We start from the raw sequence: 24154 nt of genomic DNA, 5'->3' as shown, positions 1-24154 counted from the left end.
CGGCTATGCCTATTTCTATCAATAAAACTTGCTTACTGATCCAAATAAAAAAAATTCTATGTGCCCTTTATCAGGTGGCAAACAATGCAACGCTCTATGGTGTTTGTTTACATGTTCCTGAAATTGTTCAGAGGCCACCTGGTATCTTAGGCTTCTCATCACCTCTTTCTCATCCATCTGGAGGATGCAGGCGTTTTTTGGTTTCTGCTCCTCGTTGCTATTGCGTGCTTACAAGAGTTCCTTTCTTTGAGTTACATTATGAGATGTTGAACAGGTTAGCTGAAATTTGTTCAAAACTTACAATCATTTGCTGTTCCTGAATTTTCAGAGTTAACTTATGATTACTTCTTTCTGGATGCAGTATCATTGCACAGGAGCGACTGAATCGAATAACAAAGTTTGTTAGTGAACTGACTCTTGCTGATTATGTTCCTTCGATAACCAAATTAAATGATAAAATGAATGGGAATGATGATTCCCCTGAGAGGGAGTCCTTTAGTGATTGGATGGCTTCTGCCATTCCTGTTGACAGTGCACTGGCCCTCACCGCTGCTGCTGCAGGAATTATACCTGATGATGAGATCCCACCCTCTTCTTTGAAAATGTGGGAACTTCATTCCCCTGAAAGTTTTACCATCAGTGAGGCTTCAGATTCTAGCCAAGTTAGGGAAATGGACAAAGATGGTATTAAGAATTCACAGTATCTTTATGAGTGTGCTTTGGAGGCCTCGGAAACTCATTCAGAACCTTTGGAAAGAACGTTTGGATACTATGAAAATGGTCAAACTTCTCCGGAGGTAGAGACATCATTCTCCTGTAGGAATCCTGCACTGGAGCGTCTTGGGAGTTCTGAATCCTTGTTCAGGTGGTAGAGTTATTGTTATCTTACTAGTTATCAAATGGGAAAAAAAAATTTATTTGTTTTCTTGCTATTAGCCGTTCTATTTCATTATAGACAAGACTAAAATCAGCGGAATACTGTACACTGTGTTGTGTTCAGATGTGATTCTCACATGGCTAGTACCTGATAAATCTGTACAATTTTTATCTAAGTAAATGTTTTATGATCTTTGTCCTAGTTCTTCTGTTTTCTCAGCCTTAATCTGTTTTTCTTTTTTTCGTGTCAGCTAACTTGAAAGTCATCATCTTTGCTAGCATGTAAAGAACATTTTTTCCCCTTGAATCTCTGGTATAATTTCGGTAATATATTGCTAATTTTGGCAGTCCAGTTAGAAGCATCACATCAGAGAATAATGATGATGAAACTTTTGCGAATGGTGATAAAGATTTTGGGGATGACTTAATAATGGAATGGGCCAAGGTTAGTTTAACATAGTTGCCCATTTTTATGCGTCTAGTTTAACTTCTAGAATCTCATTCTTATTGTTGCTTTTTTCCCTCTCCATGTGACAGGAGAATAAGAACGATTTGCTACAGATAGTTTGTGGATATCACACTCTTCCTCTTCCTGCACGAGGAAGTGAATTAGTTTTCCAGCCTCTTGAGCATTTACAGGCCATCGAGTATCGGCGACCTCCAGTTGCTGCCCTTGGCTTACATGAAAACAATTTAGTTTCACTTGAAGCTCCTGAGGTATTGCTTTTGTTAATGATCATGTTGGAAGCACAAGCACAAACACAATTTCACACCTGCTGAGAGAACTTGAGTAATGGTGTCTTCAATTCCTAATTTATTATTTACAACAAAAGTGAAAGCTGTGGTTGAGTCTTGGTGTTAAGGCCTCTCTCTCTCTCTCTCTCTCCATGCACACACACCCCTATGTTGTAAATGAAAACAATGAACTGAGTTGCATTTTTGCCTTTTCTGTTAAGCAACCCCTCACCTATAGTAACGACTCAAGGGAGGTGCAAGTTACATTTAAGTTCATACCCCGAAAGGACTAGTTACAATCGATGCCCCTTGGAATCATTATAAAGGGCTTGAACTTCTTTTTTCCTCCCAAGTAATGTGGAATCCTATTCACCACTTTCCTATACTCAATCACAATTTGGGATATTACGATCCTCTCCCTAGATCCTTGATATCCTTGTCGGGCCAAGTCCATCATAGGTGGCATGGCTTGAGTCCCATACTTCTGGTTGGAATTGACTATGATACTATTCGTAACAACTCAAAAGAGGCCCAAGCCACATCTAGGTACGTGATCCAAAAAGACTAGTCTAGGTTACAATTGGAGCCCCTTGGAATAATTATAAAGGGCTTGAACTGTAACGACCCAAGTAAAACCCAAGCCACATCTGGGCCATACTTCAAAAGAACTAGTCAATAGTACAATTGAAGTCATTGAAATCATTATAAAGAGCAAGTTCTCCCTCCCAAGAAATGTGGCAACCCATTTGCCACATTCCTATACACAATCATACAATGTGAGGTATTACACTTGTATTAATTAGTACCAAATTGAAAGATACATAATGATTTCAAGGTGTTGAAATTGAGTCCAATGCATATTATAGAAGTGTCCAATAAGCTTTTGATGAGATTCTTTTATTTAATATGTGTGAATATGAGTCCGTCATGAGTTGGGAATTTGTCTGATGCCTGTTTTTTCAGGAACCCCTAGGTGTTTCAGTGCTTTCTAGCTAGTTATCCTTAGGCTTTGCTCCTTCATAATTTACTTACTAAATATTACTGAACTTAATAAAAGGTTGATGCAAAGTTGGCAACTGCCGAGGAAGTTCTTGCACTATCAATATGGACAACTGCAACTATTTGTCGAGTGCTCTCCCTTGAAAGTGTAAGTGTGCATGTCTTGGCTTGAGTTAAGAAGTGAGATCTCTTTTAGAACCTGCTCTAAGAAGTATTTTTGGTAAAATATGTAAAACTTCATGGACTTGTCACCATGTGAATTTTGTTTGTTATATTTTCTTCAGATCGATATTTTTTCTGATTTTATATTTCTTGGGGGATAGAGAAGATAAGCTGACAATTTTCGATTCACTATGCAATTTGATGAAAAGGGTGGAAAGCCTTAAAAAAACACAGATATTACTTGACAACCTATAAAAGTTGTTGAAACGATGTCCCATGCGGGGGGTTAGGGTTTGCACCCCCGCCCATGCGGGGTGTAGGGTTTGCACCCCCGCACCTCGCCATGCGGGGGGTAGGGTTTGCACCCATGCAACCCCGCCCTGGTGTCGGGGGGCGGGGTTAGAGACCTCATCTGCCTTGCCCCCGCCCAATCCAACAGTGCCCTTGGCCCATTGGGCCTAAAAACTATTTCTGGGTCACCCAAATTATCACATAATTTAAATTATAAATTAAACTTTGTAAATATAACCATAATTTATAGTTTTTAAATTTGTTATTGAGTCCCACATTGCTTAAGTAAGACTATTTTATTGCCTTAACCTCTTATATAAAGGTTAGCCTAGGAGCCAAGGCAATGCAATGAAGTGAATACAAATCTAACCAATTATATATAAATATATACAATTTATTTATATTTATATTTATATAAGTCCCAGCGGGAGTGGGGTAGCGGGGGCCCGCACCCCGTTGTCCACCCGTAGTCCTATGTACTTTGGCATTACCTAGATTTCTTTTGACAAAAGTTTTACTTGTAAAAAAAAGGTTGTTGAAATGATATCAAGTGCAGCCCTTCAACATTTTGATTTATCATCATTGTTACAATGCAATAATTGCTATGAAGAACAAGAAATCTACTAAAAATTGCAAAAGTTAAGAGGTGCAAACACAAGTGAAACCCTACTTGATGGCCAAAAACATGAAGTTGTCATCTACAAAATATGCACTTCTTAATAAAATGAGAGAAGAAGAAAAATCTACAAATATCAAGCTTTTGATGACATTGATATTATATGAAAAGTAATAAACTTTTTCAGCATTAAATCCTGACCTACATTTTCTTTAACTAACAATATGTTCTTCACCAGTTGCACTGTCCATTTCATAGTGTCAAGAATCTAATAAATGGTATTTCTTTCAGGTTTTGGCATTGATTGCAGGAGTATTATTGGAGAAACAAGTGGTAATTGTGAGCCCAAATCTGGTAAGTTGATTTGTTATTGGAATCCATTGTCAGCCAACATATCTCTAATTTGCTTTTGACTATGTTTTGTGCTTAGTTGTTTATTTGCAGCTATTTTCTATTATGGATAATCAGGATGGAATCTTCTTATTTGATTTATGCTTTGATGCAAAATTCAAATGGTGCAGGGTGTTCTATCAGCTATAGTGTTGTCTCTTATTCCCATGATTTGGCCATTTCAGTGGCAGAGTTTATTGCTTCCTGTAAGTTTGATGCACTTCATTTAGCACTGTTGTCTGTTATGGAGCAATTGTAGCAAATGGAAAGCACATTGGATTTAGCTAAAACCTTGAAATTAGACATAACATACCATTGTTCTCTCTTTTTTAAAAAGGATTAGAGTCTCTCTCTCTTCTGATTTTTCTCTCCGTACATTTGAGAAAAAGTGCTATGCCTTCTCGTCGGTGATAGTTTACTATTACCGGTGGTGGTTATATGTGTTGCCTAGTTCAGTCTTTCAATACATTATGAGTAGTTACAAAGTAAGGTGGTTGAGTAGGAATTTTATTATCGATAAAAAATGTTTTGAGTTTAAGAAGATAAATGCAAGGTGGTGGAGAATCACTAAGAGCAGTTGTCGTGCTGTGAAGTTTATCTCTTTGGACCAAGAATCTTTGGGTTGGTTGGCTGCCATGGTGAAGGAAGGTGCAGTTTTTGAGGGGCCTTATGGTTTTCTTAGATCGTGTAGAAATGGAACTCAGGTTTTGGTTGTGCAGAGGCAGCGCAACTCGTTTGGGGATTTTTTATCCGTATTGGAGTTTGGTCAAGAGAAGTGGCGTGGCTTACTTGCAATATCGGAAGGGAGGAAAGGGGTGGGGTGGAGAAATTTTGGGGAACTGTTGATGGAAGTAGTTGCAACCTCCTCTGTTTCGGGAATAAATAACAGAGGGAGTCTGCCATGGCTGCCTTTTCCTCCGATGCAGGGGCACCATGTCTTTCCTTCATATAGAGAAGCAGTAGCGCCGAAACCTACTGGGAGGTCAGGAATTACTTTCTCTTTGGTGTTGGAGCAGTTTTGCGAAGATGATGGCAGGCGTGTGTCGGGGCTGCATTTGGAAACTCTGATGCATGCGTTCGTGGAGATGGAGACACAAGTGGGTACGTTGCAAACTAACATTGGTTTTAGAAAACGGTGCGTTAAGGAAGGGATGCAGAGGGACTTCGGTGATGGACTAAGGCTTAAGGGAAAGCAAGTGGTTTCAGGTGGGCCTCATACACAGGCTGGACAAGTGGCCTAGAGGTCTTGTACGCAGGTCCAACCTGCTCAGCAGGGCCAGGGGCTTAAGATTAAGAATGTGGCTTCAGTTGGGCCTCATCCATTACCCATTCAAGTGGCCCAAAGGCCTGATACGCAGGCCCAGCCCGTGCTGCCTCTATGGAGAGGAGGGATGCAAACAGTGACATCCCAGTGTTGTTGTCGTGTGGGCCTCAACCCTCACCGATGGCGGTGGGTCAGGGATCAGCGCCGATGACGGTGGGTCAGCTAGCGAGGTTTGGGGTATCGGAGGAGGTGTCGGCAGAGCCCATAGATGCGAACTTGAGTTTTTGCAGCGCTGAGAACGACATGTTGACACGAAGGCGAAGGCACAGAAACCGCCATATGAGGTGTTCGGAGACTTCTGTGTCTCTTTGGTACTGTCTGAAGGTTGGATGTTGTCGGTAGAGCCCAGAGATGCGAACTTGAGTTTTTGCAGTGCCGAGAACGACACGTTGACGACAACAATGGCACAAAAAACCGCCGTACGAGGTGATCAGAGATTTCTGTGTCTCTTTGGTACCGTCTGTCACGCCGGAATATGGTAAGGGGACTCTGATGGGCGTGCCCTGTTTGGAGATTAATGGTTTTGCTGGGGATTTAATGGGGGATTGCACTAGAAATGAATCTGAAGTTGAGATGAGGACTTCTGATAATTTTTTGGTATTCAGAGGTGAAGATGATTGTTCTAGTGGCTTAGGTGCAGATTTGGACTTGCAATTGGCTTTAATGGATAAAGATTGTGTTAGGGAGGAGGGAATTACTATAACCCCGCTGTGTTCACTCCCTCCCAGCTCTAAACTTGGGAACTGTCCTTCAAACTGGGTTTTTAAAAAGGTGGAAGAATTAAAGGCTATTTTTGGGGTGTCCTGCGAAGGCTATGAAGAACAATTTAAGGCCCTTGTTGTGGCGATTGAAGCTAATCGTTTAAAGTCAGCCCTTAAGCGAGATAGGGAACTTAGAAGGCTAACTTGCTCCATTAACTATGATGTGAAGGAAGGGAGTGGCGGAAGGGATAGATCGAAAGGGAGGGGCAATTTATGTTTACATGAAGCCTAAGGTCATATCATGGAATGTGCGGGGGCTCAATGATCGCAATAAACGCCTCCGTATCAAATCATTATTGCGGTTATAGAATGGTGATGTGGTGTGCTTTCAAGAAACAAAGTTGCAACTTATTGATAGAAGTATTGTGTGAAGCCTGTGGGGATACTCGTATGTGGGTTGGTCTTACTTGGCCTCTGAGAGTGCCTCAGGCGGAGTGTTACTTATGTGGTATAAAAGATTGGTTGAGGCGATTGAGGAGTGTATTGGAGATTTCTTAGTAGCGACTCTTTTCGGAAATATTGTTGATGGATGAGAATGGGTTTTTGTAGGCACATATGGCCCTAATGTGGACAAGGATAGAAAAATGTTGTAGGAGGAGTTGGCGGGCCTACATTCCATTTGGGAGGTGCTGGTGTGTATGGGGGGTGATTTTAACTTAACTTGCTTCCCTAGTGAGCGATCGGGACATTATCAGAATTCTGTGGCTATGGAGGAGTTTTTAGAGTTCATCTTTGATCTGGAACTTATGGATCTTCCATTGGTAGGGGGTGAGTATGCTTGGTCAAATGGTTGGGTTTGGTCCAAATTGGATAGATTTCTTGGCTCTCTGTTGTGGGAAGCTCACTTTCCAGAAGTCTGTCAGAAACGGCTAGCTCGAGTAAGTTCAGATCATTTTCCTATTACTCTAGAGTGTGGGGGTATGAACAGGGGTCGCCAGTCTTTTAAGTTTGAAAACATGTGGCTTTTAGCGGATGGATTTGTAGAGATGGTGTGTGCCTGGTGGTCAGCATATCAGTATTTAGGCACTCCAAGTTTTATTCTTGCAAGTAAATTGAAGGCTTTGAAGAAAGACCTGAAGAAGTGGAATATGGAAGTTTTTTGCCACACTGACAATCAAAAGTCGACTTTGTTGGAGGAATTGCAAGAGATAGAGGATAAGGAGTTTTTGGGTGATATTTCGGAGGAGGTGTTATTGAGGAAGGCCACGGTGATGGCAAACTTGGAGAGGGTTTTGTTGTCAGAGGAAATTTCTTGGCGTAAAAAATCCAGGGCCCTTTGGTTGAAAGAATGAGACAAGTGTACGAAGTATTTTCACAAAGTGGCTAACTCACATCGCCGTAGCAACGCTATTGAGTTGCTATTTTCAAGTACTTAGATCTTATCCTCTCCTTCCGAACTAGAAAATCATATTGTGCACTATTATGAGGCCCTTCTCATGGAATCGGCTAGTTGGAGGCCAAAGCTTGATGCGTTGTCTTTCGAGGCAATTGATTCTCAGAGTGCGAGTGTTTTGGAGAGACCTTTTGATGAAGATGAGATTTATAAGGTTATTTTTGGTATGACTAAGGATAAAGCGCTGGGTCCGGATGGTTTTTCCATGGGTTTCTTTCAAACTTGTTGGGACATTGTGAAAGGTGATGTTTTGCAAGTTTTTAGTGAATTTCACTCTTTCCAAAAGTTTGAAAACTCTCTTAATGCGACGTTCATTGCGCTCATTCCTAAAAAGCCTAAAAAGCATGGGGCTTTGATTATTGAGGATTTTCGCCCTATAAGCCTGGTTAATAGTGTATATAAGATTATTTCAAAGGTTCTTGCTAACCGGTTAAGTCTTGTGTTGGATTAGATCATTTCCAAGTCCCAGAACGCCTTTATTCGTGGGAGACAAATTCTTGATTCGGTACTTATTGCAAATGAGTGCTTGGATCATAAATTGAGGGAGGGAGGTTTAGGTATCCTGTGCAAGCTTGACATGGAGAAGGCCTATGATCATGTGAATTGCGATTTCCTGTTATATCTTCTTGGGAGGTGTGGTTTTGGTGATATGTGAATTTTCTGGATGAGTCATTGTATTTCTACCGCCTGGTTCTCAGTTCTAGTTAACGGTACACCTGCTGGTTTCTTTGATAGTTCTCGGGGCTTGCGACATGGAGATCCATAATCTCCTCTGTTGTTTGTTATAGTTATGGAGGCCCTGAGCCGGATGGTACAGTCTACTGTTGGTGGAGGTTTCTTATCTGGATTTCAGGTGGGTAATGGTAATGGTGGTTCCATCATCATCTCTCATCTTTTATTTGCAGATGATGCTATACTCTTTTGTGAAGCAGATAGCAACCAGATCCAAACTTTACGAGCACTGCTACTTTGTTTTGAAGTAGTGTCTGGGCTTAAGGTGAATCTTGGTAAGTCTGAGATGGTTCCGGTGGGTGCAGTTTCTAATATCCTCAGTCTAGCTAGCCTTTTAGACTGCAAGGTGTCTTATCTACCGATGAAATACTTGGGTCTTCCTTTGGGAGCATCTTTTAAGGCTAGAGCTATATGGGATGGGGTGGTGGAGAAGATAGAGACTAGGTTGGTTGGGTGGAAACGGATGTATTTATCAAAAAGGGGTCACCTCACTCTATTGAAGAGCACCCTTGCTAACCTTCCCACATATTTTTTATCTCTGTTTCCGATGCCTGTAGGGGTGGTGAACATGATTGAAAAACTCTTTTAAGGCATTTTTATGTGGGGGTATGAGTGAGGAAAAGAAATTTCATCTGGTTAGATGGAAGACAGTTTTTGCTCTAGTGGTGTATGGGGGGTTGAGAGTGACTGATCTAAGAACTTTTAATAAAGCCTTAATGGGGAAATGGCTTTGGAGATATCATTTGGAGGAGGGATCAGTATGGAAAAAAATTATTAACTTTAGACATGGAGTTGCTTGGGGCGGTTGGTGCTCCAATGAAGTGCGAGGGGGGCATGGTGCGGGTTTATGGAAATTCATAAGGGGGGGTGGCCTTGTTTCGAAAAACACATTCGGTTGGTAGTTGGAGAGGGTAATCAAATTAGTTTTTGGTGGGATGTGTGGTGTGGAGAACATGCATTGGAAATGACTTTTCCGGCTCTCTATCGTATTGCAGCTAATAGGGAGGCTTCAGTGGCGGATATGCGGTCTTTTTCTCATGGCGCTCACCAGTGGAATGTACTTTTTAACAGAGACTTTCATGATTGGGAATTATTTAGTGTATCAGATTTTTTCAGTCTACTATATTCCATGGGGACTCCTACGGCACATTGCGACATATTGAAGTGGAGAAACAAGGATCATAAGAAATGTACGGTTAAGGCGTATTATAAAATCTTGACAACACAGGATCCTATTCCATTTCCTTAGAAGAATATTTGGAGGTCTTGAGTGCCTTCTAAAGTTGCATTTTTTTGTATGGAATGCTGCTCTTGAGAAAATCTTGACCACGGACAATTTGAGGAAGAGAAGATGTATTGTGATAGATTGGTGTTCCATGTGTAAAAAGCATAGAGAATCTGTGGATCATCTCTTATTGCACTGTGATGTAACAAGGATATTGTGGGATGAGATCTTCCAAAGGGTTGATATTGCTTGGGTTATGCCTTTGAGGGTGGTGGATTTGTTGGGGTGTCGGAGGAAGATGCAAGGTTGTCATCAAGTGGCTGCAGTGTGGAAGCTGATTTCATTGTGCATCATGTGGTGTATTTGGGCGGAATGGAATGCACGATGTTTTGAAGACAAGGAACGCACTATAGCGGAACTGAAGAATTTTTTCTTTCACACTTTAATGCTTTGGTTTTCTGCTATTTTACTAAATGGGAACAATGTTTATGATTTCCTATCTTTAATTTATCGCTCTTAGAATGTATTTAGGGATCTTTCTGTATACTTTCTGTGTACAAGGGTTACGCCTTCTTCATTCATATCAATAATATCTATCTCTTATAAAAAAAAAAAAAAAAAAAAAATCGCTGTCTTTTTTTATGTTTTGAAAATGCTTTTAGAACAGTGGGACATTGTACTTTAAAATTTATTTTTTCATTGGCTTAGTGAAATTACCCAAGTACCCCTATAATGCAGCGGAAATATATACCAATTCACTCAACGAATTGGTTAGTATTCAAGCATGCAATTAATTTAATAATTAAACAATAACATAAAATAAATTGCATAACACTAAGATTGGTATCGAAGGGAAACCCTTTAAAGAACTCTTTAAAGGTATAACCCTAAGGGGCAGCCAAACCCAGGAAATTCAATCTTTTTATTTGAAAATCAATTACAAGTACTCATTAATTACAAAACTTTTGCAACTTGACTCTCTTACTTGCCTAGACAAACGACCCGTTTGTCTTCTACCTAGGGGTGTCAATATGTTACACGACCCATTAACCCAACACGAACACGACACGATAAAAGCGGGTTAGGGTTAACTCTTAACGGGTTCGGGTCAAAACGGGTTGACCCGTTAAGACACGATAGCTTAACGGGTTGATAACGGGTCAACCCGTTATGACCCGTTATAACCCGTTATAACCCGTTATGAAAGTTAAAATTACAATTATACCCTTATACCTAAAAAATAAAATTGTTGGGATTTTAATTTCGATATTTTTATTGTTTAGATTGTAATTTTGGACTTGTAGTTAGTTTTATATTTTTTTATAGATACTGTGATTTTAATATTTATATAAAATTATGGTAAAAAGAGGTTAATTTTGGGTTTGTTTTAATCCATTTACATAAATAGGTCAAAACGGGTTGACACGACACGACCCGTTATATTATTGGGTCGTGTTAGGGTTTGAGATTTTGACACGATAAGCTTAACGGGTCGGGTTAGGGTTAACCTATATAGTATAATATATATGTCTTGACACGACACGAACACGACCCGTTAACACGATTTGACACCCCTACTTCTACCGCAGTAGCAGCCAGAACCTCTGGCAATCTTCAAATATTGTCTTTCCTCCTAGAACTCTAGGGGCTGAAGTCCTATCACACAATCATCCACGCTCGAAGCACGATCACACTCAAAGAGAGATCACAAATATGAAAATTCACTAATGAATTTTCTCACCAAACAATGCACTAGAAAGTGCTCTAGAACATATGTAGATCTAAAACTCTAAAAATCTTAACCAGTAGAATCCCTTAAATAAACTATCTGGAAAGAGTTCCAGTTTCAGTAGAATTCTGCTGACGGATAAAATCTGTAGCGAAGACGTCTCCTAACGGATTGCTAACATGTCGTGATAACTCTTCTCTGCAGTAACTGATTTCTGTTCATCTACTGTTCTGGGTATCTTCTTGATAGTTCGAAATTCTGCTTGATATATTCTTTTTGAATCTTCTATCCAGATCACTTGATATATTCTATTTTTTCGAACATTCAATCTTGATCAAAAGTCTTTTGAACCTTTATCTATTTAACCACTTATCTTGGAATTCAAATATTCATAGATAAAGATAAAGACAAACCTTTATCTATTAATCTATTTATCTTTGAATTTAAATATTCACAGATAAAGATAAAGACAAATTACATTCATCTAATAATTCAAATAGGTCATAGTCATCTAATCCTAGCCAACAAACTTTTACATCAACAATCTTTCCCTTTGGCGGATTGGTGACAAAACCAACTTAATGAATGTAATATAAAACCTATCAACAGCACAAACAGTAGACTAAGAGACCGAGTAGAGATTCCAGGCAAAAAATAATGACATAGAACAATAACTAAGATTAAATTTCACAAGATTTAAAATCTAAGGATGTTCTAGTCTTGGAGTTGAATTATATTCATATTTTAGTTCTCCCCCTCAATGTTAAACTTTATTAATCAGAACAATAAAAATTCATTCAACTCCCCCTCAACAACACACTTACTCAAACTCTCCCTAAAACTCACAATACGAATTTCATAGTACCCTAAGTAAATCAATCTTCCAATATATCTCTCCCTTTTTGTCATGACAAGACTCATAACTTCCATGTGTCTCAACTTTTCATGAATTAAATGCATCTGATGTATGAGTATGAATGCAAGTAAAATCATGACAAAATGAATGAAGTAGCTTGGTTGAGACATAAAAACAAACACTTGGTATGCACTGAGATAAAACTGAAATGTATAATTACATAACTCACAAAAAATCGTCCTCAATACATGAATAAAATACTCTCATATGATCAACTATGTCAATGCCCACTCTGCCCAATCAAAATTGCAGCCTCAACATCATAAATCAACAATCAAAATCCCAATTTTCAGATATTGTGTGCCAAAACCTAGAACTGGAAGGAGAGAGTGATTTGAATAAAATCAAAATTTTACCGTGAATCTGTGATGGAGAGCCTTTAGTCAAGAAACTCAGACCCGAGTATTTCTCCCAAGTAAATCGTAGAAGATATGGAAGAGATGAGGAAGGCTACGGCTTGTGTATAGAGAGTGCCGTGAGCTGTGTATCGGAAGATTTAGATAAATCAACTCAGGGGCTGGGTATGTGACTTAAGTCACTTAAATGACTAAGGACCGTGCCTTAGAATGCCACTGGGACTTAGAAACAAAACAGAGATCCATCACTGGGACTTATGCCAATATATCAGAAACCAAGTCCCAGACTTAAACCAACATCCAACACTTACCCAACCAAAAATTATATTTTATATTTTTATCACTTTGTTCATAAAAAAATGAAGTAAAAAAAATAGAAAAAAATAATCTTTTTTTTTATACATAAACAGTGCAGCAAGTAACATGCCTAGATGCATCTTAGTTCAAGCATAATGTCATTCACAAAATAAATTCAATAGAGTACATCCTCTTATTTGTAACAATCATTATGGATGTTCACTCTTCATGAGATCATCAATGTCAAAGTTCATGTGAGTGTGTGAGTGAATAACCTTATATCATAGCACTTTTATATCTTCTTTCTTCAATATATTTTTGAGACCTTTATTTATGGATGTTTTGCTTCTTATAGATGCTCACAAGAGTTTGTTACTCACCTTAAAAGTCAAACTTTATGCTAGGGCCTAGATACATGAGCATCTCCTCTAAACACTAGTTTGCACAACCCCCTTTTTGTGTTCATATTTGTTGCTCATCTTTTTTCATAATGATTGTAGCAACGATTATTTCTATAAGAACTTAAGGGGGTAGATCCGTGTAGGGTGTTTGTCTTTTTCCGTAATGATTAAACACCAACTTTTTCTATATGAATCAACTCTTTGTGTTTGGCAAGGGGACATCTCTTTATTATTGTATTAGGTTCAACTAGTATTAGTCAATTCAAGGCATGAACTCCCTCTATGGTGAGCATCTCAATATTTAATTATGAGGTGCATACACATAAGCTTCTCACAGTGTTTTGTAAATGAACTTTGTCAAGATGTCTCATAGGGTTAGTATGCACAAAGTGAACTGCTCAAAGTAGAGAGATGTATAAGTTCAAAAATTTACCATGTGAGAACACAAGTGTTCAAACTTTGACATATCAAGCATGCACTTTTTTTTAAAAAAAAAAAAAAAAAAAACTTAACCAATCAAACTGATTTTTATATTTTATTTTTTCTCATATATAACTGAAAAAACAGAAATATGAAGCAAAACAGAATTATAAAACAAAAAAATAAAATGCATGTCCTAAACTACTAAAATGAAATGCAAGGAATGCAAGAACATGAAAGTGGTCCTATCAATTAATGTGATAGAACATCTTCTTTGACCACCCACTTTGCTTTAAATTTTGGCCTATTATTTTCATCAACACCATCTTGTATGAACTTTTCTTTATTGTGAAGGCAAAATTCTACTAGTTCACCAAGCTTTAGGCCTCGTTTGTTTTCGGAGATGAGATGAGATTAAAGTTAAAAAGTTGAATAAAATATTATTAGAATATATTTTTTAATATTATTTTTGTTTTGGGATTTGAAAAAGTTGAATTGTTTATTTTATTTTGTATTGAAAGTTGGGAAAGTTGTAATGATTAGATTAGATTAGATGAGATGAGATGAGATGTTTTTCCAAAACAAACGAGGCCTTAGAGTTATGAAGGTGATTTGTTGACTCATTTCATCAACTTCATTTTCTAGAGTCTTTCCCTTATTTTTTAGATTTCTTTCACTTCCATTTTTCTTCACTTTATTCAAGTTAAAGCAATATGGTCTTATATGGTCAAGAATACCACAATGATGACAAGTAGGAATAAACTTACCTTTGGACTTATCTTGGTTGGACTTCTTTGTCATTGATCTATCGTGTGAGGCTCTTGGAACATGAGTTTTAGACACAACTTTGTTTGAAGCTTCTTCATCTCGACTTCCTTTAATAAAAATGATACCTTTTGATGAAGTGGCAGCGGATGATGACCCTTGAAGTTCCATACCTTGGGAAGTTGTATACCCCAAACCCGTGCGATCACGATTAGATCTTTGAAAACTCAACATCTCTTCTAATTTCTGTATTGCTGTTTTTTGCCTGCACTCCTGAAACTTTTCCAATTCTTTTTTAAGTGTAGCCTTTTGATATTTTAATATTGATACTTCAACACCAGAAATTTTTAATGCCTTAGAGAGATTATTTTTCTCATTCTCCACAATAGTAAACTTATTGTACAACTTCTTGTTGAGTTTCTTTAATTTGACCACTTCTTCACACACATCATTGTATGCTTCCTGTAAACTTAGTTCTTGGTCAGCATCAACAAGTGATACATCTGAATCACTGAAATTACAACCACTTTCAGATTTTGTTAGTGCAATCTCAGGAAAATCATTCACAATAGAAGAAAAAGTCATAAAAGATTTTTCATCATCAGATGATGAGCTTGAACTTTCAGAATTTGAACTATCACTAAATGTGACATTCAATGCTTTTCTTTTACTTTTCTTGAAATTTGGACATTCAATTCTTATGTGGCCATAACCAGAACATTCATAGCACTTTATTATTATTGTCAAATTTTTCTTTATTCCAATTTTCAGAATAATTTTTCTTTGCAAAAAGTTCTTATCTCGCTTTTGTTTTCCACTAGTTTTTTTGTTAAATAAGAATTTTCTGAATTTCCTTGCAATGAGATCTATATCTTCATTGTTAAAATTTTCTTCATTAGAAAAATCATCTTGATTCTCTTTTATTGTTTTTAAAGCAATGGATTTACCTTTTCTTGTTTGAGGAAGTGAAGATTCATTCGTTTGTAAGGAACCGACCAGCTCTTCAACCCTTATTGCATCAAAATCCTTACTTTCCTCAATGACAGTAACCTTAGGCCGAAATCTTTCAGGTAGAGACCTCAAAATCTTTCTCACGACCCTTGAATCTTCCACCTTCTCACCGAGATTAAATTTGGAATTAACAATATCGTTAAGCTTAGCATAAAAATCATTAAAACTTGCATTTTCCAGCATCTTAATCTCTTCAAATTTTGAAGTAAGCAATTGTAATTTTGAGTTTTTCACAATTTTTGTTCCTTCGTGTGTAACCTCCAATATGTCCCATGCTTTAGCAATCTCACACATGGAAATTCTCTTAAATTCTTTCAGAGATACAACCATGAATGTAACATTCAGTCCCTTGCTATTCCAATTACAGTTGCTGATCTCATCTTTTGTCCAAGCATCAATACTTGTTGCTGGTTTAGTCCATTTTTTAACGAAATACCACACTCGTTCATCCAACGATTTGAGAAAAGCCCTCATTCGAACTTTCCAATATGTATAGTTTTTCCCATCAAAGTGTGGTGGGACATGTAGGGACATAGTCAACAGGGGAACGGATCACACTCGAATGAGTGAACCACGCTCTGATGCCAATTGAAATTACCCAAGTACTCCTGTAATGCAGCAGAAATATCTATCAATTCACTCAACAAATTGGTTAATATTCAAGCATGTAATTAATTTAATAATTAAACAACAACATAGAATAAATTGCATAACACTAAGATTGGTATTGAAGGGAAACTCTTTAAAAGAACTCTTTAAAGGTAAAACTTTACGGGGCAGCCAAACCCAGGAAAGTCAATCTTATTATTTGAAACTCAATTACAAGTACTCATAAATTACAAAACCTTTGTAACTTGACTCTCTTACTTGCCCAAACAAACGACCCGTTTGTCTTCTACCGCAGTAGCAGCCAGAACCTCTGGCGATCTTCAAATATTGCCTTTCCTCCTAGAACTCTAGGGGCTAAAGTCCTATCACACGATCATCCACGCTCGAAGCACGATCACACTCAAAGAGAGATCACAAATATGAAAATTCACTAATGAATTTTCTCACCAAACAATGCACTAGAAAGTGCACTAGAAAGTGCTCTAGAACATATGTAGATCTAAAACTCTAAAAATCTTAACCAGTAGAATCCCTTAAATAAACTATCTGGAAAGAGTTCCAGTTTCAGTAGGATTCTGCTGACGGATAAAATCTGTCGCGAAGACGTCTCCTAACGGATTGCTAACATGTCGTGATAACTCTTCTCTGCAGTAACTGATTTCTGTTTATCTACTGTTCTGGATAACTTCTTAATAGTTCGAAATTCTTTCTGCTTGATATCTTCTTTTTTAATCTTCTATCCAGATCACTTGATATATTCTATCTTTTCGAACATTCAATCTTGATCAAAAGTCTTTTGAACCTTTATCTATTTAACCACTTATCTTAGAATTCAAATATTCGTAGATAAAGATAAAGACAAACCTTTATCTATTAATCTATTTATCTTTGAATTTAAATATTCATAGATAAAGATAAAGACAAATTACATTCATCTAATAATTCAAATAGGTCATAGTCATCTAATCCTAACCAACAAACTTTTACATCAACACTTAGGTATATACGATTCTGTTTTGTTTACTCTTGACACTGAGCTTCTACTTAATTTTCTAGGTTCTACCAGGAAGGATGCTTGAATTTCTTGATGCTCCAGTTCCTTATATTGTGAGTATTTTATCTAATATGAACGACACCTAGTTAGAATTACTCGTGTTGTCTACTTTTTCTTGTGAGTTTTAAAGCTAGTTTGATTCCTCTATTGGTGAGATTCTATCTCATGTTTTATGTTTTATTGGTGTAAATTAATGATAATGTCCTTGAATTTCTTTATAATATCGAGCAAAATTGGGATTTGGGGTGGGTATGATGTGAAGTATCTTCCAAGAACCTGTGTGCTTTAGTATCTTGGATTATGATAGTGCTTTTCTTTTTTATGAATTTCTTCTATTTCATGTAGGAAATTAAGATATACTGGAAGTTTTTACAGATTTTTGAAATTGGGGATTCCAATTCCAAGTTTATTAGATAACAATAACCCTGTTTCAATGTGGTCTTTTGGTGTTATATTTGCAGGTTGGCATACAACATAAACCTGATGATTTGAAGATGACAACATCAAATCTTGTTCATGTTAATGTGCTCAAGGACCAGGTTGGTTAGGGCCTTGGAGCATTCTTTGTTGTTTTAAATTATGAATCACTGATTGTGAAGTCTAATCTTCTCAGCAGCACAGTGGGAAAGTGGCTTTGAATTTTGTCATGAGAAATAGAATCCAGCCCCATACCTAATTATTCTAATATCCAGAAAATCTGAGGCTGATTATGCTTTGTAGTGAACAATTATATTTGTTTGCTTCCTAGTGCCCCCGCTTTGATAGTACTGTATGACTAGTGTTCATCATCTAAATGGTTGTTGGAAGTTTTACAAACATGTTAAGCTTAATGTAATCTTCATGTTACTTTAATTTCTGAGCAGGTGAAAATGTGTCATTTGCCCACACTTCCCCGGCATAAGGAGCTTGTTTCTGAACTGGGGCCAATCCATGCCAGACTTTCACATGAAAGTGCAATTGCTACAAGGCATCCTGTATATAAGTGCAATGAAGTGCAGGTTATTCTGATCTTCCATGCTCAAAGAATTTGATGTTTCATCTTCGGACTCTGTTTTTATGGTTAGAAACTGGATCCTCAGGTGACATTACTAGACATAGAGGCAAGATATTTCTGATGATAGAAAACCTGGTTAAATTATCCTGAAGACCAAGGAACTAGCATTATTAGTTAAACCATGTTTGAAATTTAACTGCATTGTTCGCTTAAGTCTGCTATTGAGAACTTATCATTTATGTTATATTTTTGATAAGTAAACTTATCATTTATGTTATATGTAATTGTAAGTTGTTGGTTTCTTCCTGTGACTCTTGGAAAGTCAAGACTGTCTTACAAAAGCATCAGTCTTAGGAATAACTTTACTATGATTGAAAATCAAATGCTAGGAGGTGAGTAATGAGTTTGAATTGTAGATATTGTTATGGCTGCTATGATAATGTCAGTTGGTGCTTTCATTTAACATTTTGAGTTGAGGAATTGGGTCTCTAGATGATTTCAGAAGCCTTTTTAGAGGATTAGTTTCACTAGTCTGAAGTTCCTACCTTTGATTCCAATGCAGAAGGTATTATTGCCTCCAAGGCTTTGTTGCTTAGCCTGATAAAAATATGTCATAAAATTCATTGTAAAGGTCTGTGAGGACCTTGAAGAAGCCATAACTGTGTGTTGTACTTTTACATGTGCATATTGCAAAGGCTTCCACTTAGCAACCTGTCCAATCCTGACTACATTTGCCTCTGGAAAGAGCTCTTCTGGAAAAATTTTGGCAAAATCAAGAATGATATCATCTTCAGGATGCCTTACTGACGAAAAGAGGCTGGCCACTTGGTGTAACCTTGACATCTTGGGTTTACCAAGTTACTTATAGACGGCTCTTTGTTGTTGCTTGCTGGGCTGAAAGTGTGTTTCAAGGTTCTCAGAGATCCCCACATTTGTATTAGGCCCTATTTGGTTTCACAAATGGTATCAACCCATCTCATTCTATCTCATCTCATCTCAACATCCAAACACCATTTAAACACAAACACTTTTCAATCTCAAATTTTTAAATTTTAAACTTTTTCATCTAGAGTCTTGCTATAGAATCGCCCCGAGTGCAATAGCCCAGCGGCGCACCTGTGTCCTTTTTTTCTTTTCTATTTTTTCCTCTGACATAGGTACTCAATAAGCTAATGTTTCTTTCTTTTTCTTTTTGATTTTTTTAAATAAAAAATAAAATGATTTTAAAATAAAACTAACCCACTATTTTGAGGGAACTATGTCTTACAAGGGAGTTCTTTGAATAATGGAGTTCTTATGAGGGAACTATGTCCAAATTTAATTGAGAAGACTTTGCCAAAGGAGGGGTTTTGGCATCTGGAAATGGTTGGGGGGTTGACGGAGGTATGGGAGTACCTTCAGTGGTATTGAAGGGTGCTTTGCAGATGGCTAATTCATCAGAGACCGTGTTGCCGGAAGCTACTTTACAGATGGTTGTCAGCGAGGTAAAGGGTGACAAGGAAGAAATGGGCAGTCCAATTCCGTTAATGGTACCACTAGTTTTATTATGGTAGGTAAACTTAAAAGCCCTTAAGACTGATTTAAAGAAGTGGAATGATGGAGTCTTTAGACATATGGAAGTGCAGAAAAATCTTCTTTGGGATGAGTTGCATGCATTGGAGGATGGGGAAGATAACGATGAGTCCTTGTTAAGAAAGAATGAGGTTGTGTTTGAAATTGAGAAGGTTTTGTTTATGGAAGAAATATCTTAGAGGCAAAAATCAAGGGTGCTTTGGTTGAAGGAGGGGGACAAATGCACTAAGTTTTTTTACAAGATGGCTAATTCTCATAGGCGCAATAATGCTATTGAGGTTCTTCATTCCGGCTCTAATGTGTTTCAATCTCTCGATGAGATCCAAGATCATATAGTGAAGTATTATGAAGATCTCCTTTCTGAGACAACAGAATGGCGTCCTAAACTTGATAGTTTGAATTTTGACCAGCTGAATTCTGGTGCAACAAGCTGGTGGGAGAGGCCGTTTGAAGAAGCAGAGGTGCATCAAGTGGTGAGAGGTATGTGCAAAGATAATGCCCCGGGTCCAGATGGCTTTTCTATGGTTTTTTTTCAATTGGGATATAATGAAGAAAGAAGTGATGCAGGTTTTCCATGATTTTCATTATTTTCATAAGTTTGAGAAGTTCCTAAATGCTACTTTTATTGCCCTCATTCCAAAGATAGCTAGTGTCTATGAATTGAAAGATTTCCGTCCTATTAGTTTGGTAGGCGGGATTTATAATTTTTTTTTTATAAGTAGATGAAACCCCACAATAATTAAGTTTTCAAATAATGACATAGGCTCCTTATATTTTTTATGGGATTTATAAAATTATTTTGAAGGTATTAGCTAACTGTATGAGTATGGTGATGGATAAAATCATTTCTAAACCTCAAAATGCTTTCGTTCAGGGTCGGCAAATACGGGATTCAGTTCTAATCGCGAATAAGTGTTTGGATAGCCGGATGAGAGAAGGCATTCTGGGAGTTCTTTGCAAGCTGGATATGGAAAAGACATACGACCACTTGTGTTAGAATTTTCTTTTTTATATGCTTAGAAGATGTGGCTTTGGGGATAGGTGGTGTGGGTGGGTTAAACATTGTATTTCAACCGCTCGGTTTTTTGTCTTAGTTAATGGTAACTCATGTGGATTTTTTTAGACTTCGAGGGATTTGAGACAAGGAGATTCGTTATCCCCTTTTCTTTTCGTTATTGTTATGGAGGCATTGAGTCGCATGGTGGAGGCTGCAGTAGGGGGAGTTTTCTTGCTGGTTTTTCGGTGGGAAACAATAGTAATGGTGTTATTTCAATTTCTCACTTATTATTTGCAGATGATACTCTTATTTTTTATGATGCTGAAAGTGGTCAAATTCAAGCTTTAATGGCTGTTTTATTGTGTTTTGAAGCTATCTCGTGTCAAGATAAGTCGAAATATTGTGTGAAAATAGCCGAGATCATGGCCTTGTGGTTTCTCTCCAATATATAAACTGTACAAAGGATTCTATACATGGAAAGAATGTTGTATATGCTAATTCTATCCCTATACAATCTGTCAAATATTAAGCTAATTATTCTGAAGAGTAAATCAAGGAAACAAATATGGACAGCAAAGCTGTCCATTGACAGCCCCCCTCAAATTGTGTCGATGACGAGTAAGAGCCTTGGTAAAGATATCTGCAATTTGTAGCTCAGTGGAAATGTGCGGAAGAGTGATAACACGAGCTTCAAAGGCTTCACGGATAGAGTGACAATCTACTTCAATATGCTTGGTGCGCTCATGATAGACAGGATTAGCCGTGATCTGAATAGCACTTGTATTATCGGCGTGTAAAGGTGTAGGATCAATATCAGAGAAGTCTAACTCAGTAAGCAAACCTCGAAGCCAAATAATTTCAGAACAAGCAAGAGACATCGCTCGGTATTCAGATTCTGTAGATGACTTAGAAACTCTGTCTTGCTTCTTACTCTTCCAGGAGATCAACGCATCACCTAAGAACACACACCAACCAGTGATGGAGCGACGTGTATCAGCACAACCAGCCCAATCAACATCGCTATAAGCAGCAAGACGAGGATAATTGCCTGCAGGAAAGAATAATCCACGGGCAGAAGTGCCCTGAACATAGCGTGTGATCCTACGAACAGCAGCCAAATGAAGATGACGGGGAGTTTGAAGAAACTGGCTGACTTGCTGTACAGCAAAAGAAATATCTGGTCTAGTAATAGTGAGATAGACAAGGCTACCCACCAACTTCCGATATAAACTGGGATCGGTAAGTAAGTCACCCTCCTCTTTACGAAGCTTGACATTTAATTCCATGGGAGTATCGACAGAGGGAGCTTCCTGTAGTCCAGCTGTAGCCACCAAATCACTAGCATACTTATGTTGATTGAGGGAAATACCAGAGGGACTACGATGTACCTCAAGACCAAGAAAATACGTGAGAGACCCAAGATCTTTCATATGAAAAGATTCTGAGAGATGAGTCTTGAGCTGGACAAGTAAAGCAGAATCAGAACCAGTAATCACAATATCATCAACATAAACCAAAAGGACAACAATACCCATGTCTGATTTTCGAAGAAACAATGAAGTGTCATACTTGCTCTGCTTGAAGGAAAATTGTAATAAAGTGGTTCGAAACTTATCAAACCAGGCCCTTGGAGCTTGTTTGAGACCATAAAGAGAGCGACGAAATTTACATACATTGGAGGTCGGAGAGGGAAACAATCCCGGGGGCAGCTTCATATAAATACACTTTTTAAGGTCCCCATGAAGAAAAGCATTCTTGACATCCATCTGATGTAGTGGCCAATCATGGGAAGCAGCAAGAGCTAGGATCGTACGAACAGTGGTCATCTTAGCCACAGGAGCAAAGGTCTCTTCATAATTGACACCATATTCTTGATTATTCCCAAGGGCAACAAGCCGAGCTTTATAACGATCCAAACTTCCATCAGAGCGAACCTTGACTGAGTAAACCCATTTGCAACCCAGATGAACTATAGTGGAAGGACAAGGTTCAATGTCCCAAGTATGATTGGCCTCTAGAGCGGCAATCTCTTCCTGCATAGCTTGTCGCCAACAGTCATGCTTGACAGCATGTGAGTAGCATGTGGGAATATCAAAATTGGACAATGCAGCAGTAAAGAGCGGAAATGGAATTGCCAGAAGAGAACCCATACCTATCCGGGGGCATAGACACTCAAGGAGAGCGACGTACCAAAGGCTCTGGAGGCGCTGCAACTAACTGATTCTGATGCATGTGAGGATCAGATATCGGGTGAGCCACCGGAAGAGATTGTGGGCGAGAGCGTCTCGTATACACCATACCTAGTTTAAAGCGAGAACTGACTTGATGAAGATCTGAGAGCTGTTGCTCAAAAGAGGGGAGGACCACAGTAGAAGAAGTGGGCATAGAAGACACAGGAAAGAAATATTGATTTTCAAAGAAAATAACATTCCTAGAAATGCGTGTGCGATGTAAAGTAGGATCATAGCAAACAAATCTCTTTTGACACACATTATATCCCAAGAATGCACATCTAACAGATTGAGCAGATAATTTATGTCGCTCATGACTGTAAATGAACAAAACATACACAACCAAAGATACGGAGATTATCGTAACTAGGTTGCTTAGCAAACAAACGGAAATAGGGAGATTCCATATGTAAGACTTGGGAAGGTAAACGATTAATCAAGTGAGTAGCAGTTTTCAGAGCCTCGACCCAAAACATGGATGGAACAGATGATTCTAACAAGAGAGTACGTACCACATCAAGAAGATGGTGATTCTTGCGTTCAGCTACTCAATTTTGTTGGGGAGTAGCGGGACATGAACGTTGATGGATAATATCTTTAGAAGCCAAGAATGCCTGAAACTCAGTAGACAAATATTCACCACCAGAATCTGTGCGTAACGTCTTAATAGTCGCAGAAAATTGATTGTCGACATACGCTAAAAACTCAGTGAAAGTACGAAAAACCTCAGATTTAGAGCGAATAAAATAAACCCAAGTGAATCTGTTATGATTATCAATAAAAGTCACATAGTATTTAAATTTTTCATGTGAACTAACTGGGGAAGGTCCCCAAACATCACTATGGATAAGATCAAAGCAATGAGACGCTCTACTAGCATGCAAAGGAAATGGAAGTGTTTTGCTTTTACCAAGTTTACAAGAATCACACTCAAAAGATAAAGAAGAAGAACGTTCTTTATTACCAAGAAAACCAGAGTGCAATACATGAGATAAGATCTGAGTATTGGGATGGCCTAAACGACGACGTCATACCATACTCAGATCAGGACCATTATTACAAGCAAAAGATTTAATAGAAGACACTGAAGAAAGCGTGGGAATAGTGGAAACAAGCGCCCTACTTTAGGTCCTTTCGCGATCGGCTCCCCGGTGACCTGGTCCTGCACAACACAACCATAACCAGAAAAATTAACAGCACAATTGTTATCAACTAATTGACCAACAGAAATAAGATTCGTGGAAAGCTGAGGAGCAAGAAACACATCAGTAAATGTGGAAGAGGCATCTCCAACAGCA

The 24154-nt window shown here is 38.1% G+C and overlaps 1 protein-coding gene across 5 annotated transcripts in view; it reads left to right on the top strand.

Moving 5' to 3' along the window:
* LOC109020548 overlaps window positions 1–24154 on the top strand; it is a 39268-nt gene that overhangs the window by 5434 nt on the left and 9680 nt on the right. For all 5 annotated transcript variants that reach the window (XR_002000956.2, XM_019003035.2, XM_019003033.2 and 2 more), the window contains 10 exons: window positions 75–274; window positions 362–865; window positions 1225–1321; window positions 1414–1593; window positions 2669–2758; window positions 3971–4033; window positions 4201–4275; window positions 17065–17115; window positions 17524–17601; window positions 17926–18060. Coding sequence is in view for 4 of the 5 variants with exons in the window: in XM_019003035.2 (XP_018858580.1) it covers window positions 75–274; window positions 362–865; window positions 1225–1321; window positions 1414–1593; window positions 2669–2758; window positions 3971–4033; window positions 4201–4275; window positions 17065–17115; window positions 17524–17601; window positions 17926–18060 (1473 nt within the window). In the remaining variant the exon portion in view is untranslated. The remainder of the gene's footprint in view (window positions 1–74; window positions 275–361; window positions 866–1224; window positions 1322–1413; window positions 1594–2668; window positions 2759–3970; window positions 4034–4200; window positions 4276–17064; window positions 17116–17523; window positions 17602–17925; window positions 18061–24154) is intronic.

This window comes from Juglans regia, chromosome 1 (genome assembly GCF_001411555.2).
Source record: "Juglans regia cultivar Chandler chromosome 1, Walnut 2.0, whole genome shotgun sequence".
NCBI lineage: Eukaryota > Viridiplantae > Streptophyta > Magnoliopsida > Fagales > Juglandaceae > Juglans > Juglans regia.
This window is presented reverse-complemented; position numbering and strand designations above follow the sequence as displayed.